Genomic DNA, 5,311 nt, shown 5'->3' on the forward strand with positions numbered 1-5,311 from the left:
CAAAAATGGAATAAAACATAAATTGACATTGAGTCTAAGTAACTTAACTAAACATATTACATCCAATATTGATTCTTAAGGAGTTCACTCTCCATATTGCACGTAAACATTGAGTCTTAAAGAGTGTACTACACATTGAATCCAACTTTGATTTTTTAAGGAGTTCATTACACATATTTAATTTTACAATGTGTTACAGCTTAAGTTGGTTTTAATGCTTCCAAAAGATGTAGCTACAGCGTACAGAATCAGAATCAATCCTTGTAATGAGAAAATCCACAAGAGCCGTGATGAGGATTCGAACCTATGTGCTGGGTGTTCCCTGGTGTGTGCCTGGGAACATCCACCGCATGGGTTCGAGTCCTCATCACGGCTCCTACGGATTTTCTTCTTCTAATTATTATTTATTATTATTATTATAATTATTATACACATTTCAATAATCATAATTCTTTTTCAAGTGGTCGCGTCTCAGTTTAAGAGCAAGACTGAAGACAATAGCAAACGTAAGTATGTTGTTATCCTGCCTTAGTCACGCTACCTGTTATCCTGTCTTAGTCACACTAGCTGTTATCCTGCCTCAGTTATACTAGCTGTTATCCTGCCTCAGTCACACTAGCTGTTATCCTGCCTCAGTTATACTAGCTGTTATCCTGCCTCAATCACACTAGCTGTTATCCTACCTTAGTTACACTAGCTGTTATCCTGCCTCAGTCACACTGGCTGTTATCCTGCCTTAGTCACACTAGCTGTTATCCTGCCTCAGTTATACTAGCTGTTATCCTGCCTCAGTTACACTAGCTGTTATCCTGCCTCAGTTACACTAGCTGTTATCCTACCTCAGTCACACTAGCTGTTATCCTGCCTTAGTCACACTGGCTGTTATCCTGCCTCAGTCACACTAGCTGTGACTGAGGCAGCCAACAAATTCATGTTATCCTAGACATAACTCTAAGTCCATCAACACCTCACCGACGTTGAAAGTCCAACCTGAACGGATCATATCTAAAGACGAGTCATCTCTCACTATTCTCAACATCTCTCACGTATTCTTTCTCTGTCTCTCATAAACCTTCTCATTGAATCTTTGTCACTCTCTTGTCTCTGTGTAGATAATGGTGTGCATCTTCCCAAGTGTGACCGCCAAGTGTATCCTGCAGCTGCGCCCCCGTCATCACGCAGCGGGCCGCCCCTGCAGGATGGTCTCCAGGAGAATATCTACGAGGAGTGGCAGGAGCGGCCGGCTGTGGCCGCTGCCTCCCACCACAGCAGCACCAACAGCATCTACGGTCTGGTGGTCAACCTCCCACAGGAACACACGCCTTAAGCCCAGCGCCAAACCCAGAATCTCACTCGTAGTTACCTAGACCGTGTACATTGGAGGTTAACAGGTTATCTTGAGTTATCTTGAGGTTATCTTGAGTTGATTTCGGGGCTTTTTTTAGTGTCCCCGCGGCCCGGTCCTTGACCAGGCCTCCACCCCCAGGAAGCAGCCCGTGACAGCTGACTAACACCCACGTACCTATTTACTGCTAGGTAGCAGGGGCAATCAGGGTGAAAGAAACTTTACCCATTTATTTCTGCCTCGTGCGGGAATCGAACCCGCGCCACAGAATTACGAGTCCTGCGCGCTATCCACCAGGCTACGAGACCCCTACACTGTGTACATAGACCAGGTGCCTACACTGTGTACATAAGTCAGCAGGTATATACACCGTGTGTACATAGGTTAACATGTGTCTACACCGTGTACATAGGAAGTCAACAGGTGCCTACACCGTGTACATTGGAAGTCAACAGGTGCCTACACCGTGTACATAAGTCAACAGGTGCCTATACCGTGTATATAGGAGGTCATAAGATAAGGAAAGCACTATACATTTAAGCTATGTTTATCCTATATATGTCTTATCAATCAAATCCTATGGAATTATTTATCAATATACGTGACCACTTCAGTCCAAGTTATAAGTTGAATGCTGACTTTTATATATCCATTGTAAGTCTGTAAATGGAAGGGAAGGGAATTATCAGGGGAAGAGCGCCAAGCCATTACGACTATATAGCACTGGCAATGGGTCAGGATAAACCAATCGTTCTGTAAATGGAACGATTGGAATCATTTGGGAAAGACTGACGATTCTGAGTCATTGTATATGACTGTCTGGACGTGACTCATTGTCTGACTGTACATTGTACATGACTCTTGATTCCGGTAGTAGTTGTATGTCTCCATGTTTTATACTGTGTCTAGTGCTGTTGCTAGTATTGTAACTGCTATTGTTGCTAGTATTCTGACTATTACTGTTGCTAATAGTGTAACTATTACTGTTGCTAATAGTGTAACTATTACTGTTGCTAATAGTGTAACTATTACTGTTGCTAATAGTGTAACTATTACTGTTGCTAATACTGTAACTATTACTGTTGCTAGTATTGTAACTATTACTGTTGCTAGTACTGTAACTAGTAATGAGTCTATTATTGTAACTATTAACGTTGCTATTATTGTAAACTAATTATGTCATTTGCTTTGTAATTTTTGTTTTCAATTAAGAGTAATAAAAGCAGTGCTATTTTTGTAATGTAAAGTATATTCTAAGAAATAATATTTCAATTCTATTATTGCTATTTTCCTGAGTAATTAATGAGTTTGTATATTGTACATAAATTTCAAGAAAAGTCAATAAATGTTCATATATAATAATTTGAATTAATCGATGTTACTTTACTTAAAACATCATGACTTTTTGGTTCTTTTATTTCTTCTTTAATTTTAACACAAAACAATAATCTCTACTGGAATTACAAATGTATTCCAGGAAATTGTGTACAGTTTAACAGTAATAAAGTTTGCTCATTTATGTATTATTTTGAAATAACTCTTTGTATTTATATCATACAGTATTAAATGATCCTGAATTACAGTGTTGGTGTTTCTTGTGACAACACTTTCCCGAAACACATACAACTGTGTTCAAGTGGAAACATTATATATCAAAATAAACAGCAATATTTCGAAACAGTACAACAGTGCCAAACCAGATAACAGTAGGAGACACGATAACAGCAATAGCCCACACAACAGAAGGAGACCAGATAACAGCAACAGACCAGATAACAGCAACAGATCACGCAACAGGAGACCAGGTAACAGTAGGAGACAAGATAACAGCAATAGCCCACACATCAGAAGGAGACCAGATAACAGCAACAGATCACGCAACAGGAGACCAGATAACAGTAGGAGACAAGATAACAGCAATAGCCCACACAACAGAAGGAGACCAGATAACAGCAACAGACCAGATAACAGCAACAGATCACACAACAGGAGACCAGATAACAACAAGAGACTGGTAACCTGGAGTAGAACTCTTGACCAACGTGACATTCGTTAAACATTAACTAGTCATCCTGTGTTCACTACTGCTATTCTGCCGTTGAAAATGTTGACTGAGTCAACGAAACGTATAGCATCAGGTAATATTAAAACTGTAAAATGAACAATTGGAGAGTTCACTGAACACAGCAATTGACTTCCAGTTCCAAAAATAACCCCAATGAGCAGCTAAACTACATTACTACTTTCTCTTAGTTAGCAGTATCTTCCAGGGTTAATAAAAAGTAAGCCCCCCCCCCCGAGGGTCAGAAACAAGTAAGGGCACCCTCTCTCCCCGCCCCCCAGGGCCAGAAACAAGGTGGTACCCTTCAGGGGCCAGAAATAAGTAAAGTGGCACCTACCAAGGCCAGAAATAAGTAAAGTGGCACCTTCCAGGGCCAGAAATAAGTATAGTGGCACCTTCCAGGGCCAGAAATAAGTATAGTGGCACCTTCCAGGGCCAGAAATAAGTATAGTGGCACCTTCCAGGGCCAGAAATAAGTATAGTGGCACCTTCCAGGGCCAGAAATAAGTATAGTGGCACCTTCCAGGGCCAGAAATAAGTATAGTGGCACCTTCCAGGGCCAGAAATAAGTATAGTGGCACCTTCCAGGGCCAGAAATAAGTATAGTGGCACCTTCCAGGGCCAGAAATAAGTATAGTGGCACCTTCCAGGGCCAGAAATAAGTATAGTGGCACCTTCCAGGGCCAGAAATAAGTATAGTGGCACCTTCCAGGGCCAGAAATAAGTATAGTGGCACCTTCCAGGGCCTGAAATAAGTATAGTGGCACCTTCCAGGGCCAGAAATAAGTATAGTGGCACCTTCCAGGGCCAGAAATAAGTATAGTGGCACCTTCCAGGGCCAGAAATAAGTATAGTGGCACCTTCCAGGACCAAAAATAAGCAAAGTGACACCTTCCAGGGCCAGAAATAAGTATAGTGGCACCTTCCAGGGCCAGAAATAAGTATAGTGGCACCTTCCAGGGCCAGAAATAAGTATAGTGGCACCTTCCAGGGCCAGAAATAAGTATAGTGGCACCTTCCAGGGCCAGAAATAAGTATAGTGGCACCTTCCAGGACCAAAAATAAGCAAAGTGGCACCTTCCAGGGCCAGAAATAAGTATAGTGGCACCTTCCAGGGCCAGAAATAAGTATAGTGGCACCTTCCAGGGCCAGAAATAAGTATAGTGGCACCTTCCAGGGCCAGAAATAAGTATAGTGGCACCTTCCAGGGCCAGAAATAAGTATAGTGACACCTTCCAGGGCCAGAAATAAGTATAGTGGCACCTTCCAGGGCCAGAAATAAGTATAGTGGCACCTTCCAGGGCCTGAAATAAGTATAGTGGCACCTTCCAGGGCCAGAAATAAGTATAGTGGCACCTTCCAGGGCCAGAAATAAGTATAGTGGCACCTTCCAGGGCCAGAAATAAGTATAGTGGCACCTTCCAGGGCCAGAAATAAGTATAGTGGCACCTTCCAGGACCAAAAATAAGCAAAGTGACACCTTCCAGGGCCAGAAACGAGATTCAGATCCTATTCAGATGAATAAAACAAGTTGTGGATAAAGTAGTTGTAGTAGAATAATGTGGATAAAGTAGTAGTTGTAGAATAATACTAGAATAAGTGGTTGGATACTTTTGTTTCTACATCCCGTCCTCTTATGCCATTTCCTTGTGCTTCTATCACTTCAAATTGGTATGCAGATATACTGACTCAGCGTTTCGCGAGACCCACACGTAAACAGAATACCATTTAAGGTTGTGAATACCAATGACTCACATGCATGACTCACAATGAGTCATACATGACTCACAATGACGGATTATGGCAGAGCGTACGTGACGTCAAAGGAGCGGACGTCAGGAGTGACGTCCTAGGTGTCGTGTGGGTTGAGGACGTTGCACAATGCTAATATAATAGACGGCAGG

At 42.1% G+C, this 5,311-nt stretch overlaps 1 protein-coding gene across 3 annotated transcripts in view; it reads left to right on the top strand.

The window, feature by feature from the left end:
- The window catches only part of LOC138349491 (uncharacterized), a 7,285-nt gene extending 4,358 nt beyond the window's left edge, over positions 1-2,927 (top strand). For 2 of the 3 annotated variants that reach the window (XM_045741169.2, XM_069327015.1), the window contains 2 exons: positions 462-506; positions 1,113-2,927. In XM_045741169.2, the coding sequence (XP_045597125.1) occupies positions 462-506; positions 1,113-1,327 (260 nt within the window). In that variant the 3' untranslated portion in view covers positions 1,328-2,927. The remainder of the gene's footprint in view (positions 1-461; positions 507-1,112) is intronic. The other variant, XM_045741170.2, reaches the window with a different exon arrangement.
- Positions 2,928-5,311: the final 2,384 nt, after the last annotated feature.

Source organism: Procambarus clarkii, chromosome 19, assembly GCF_040958095.1.
Source record: "Procambarus clarkii isolate CNS0578487 chromosome 19, FALCON_Pclarkii_2.0, whole genome shotgun sequence".
Taxonomy (NCBI): Eukaryota; Metazoa; Arthropoda; class Malacostraca; order Decapoda; family Cambaridae; genus Procambarus; species Procambarus clarkii.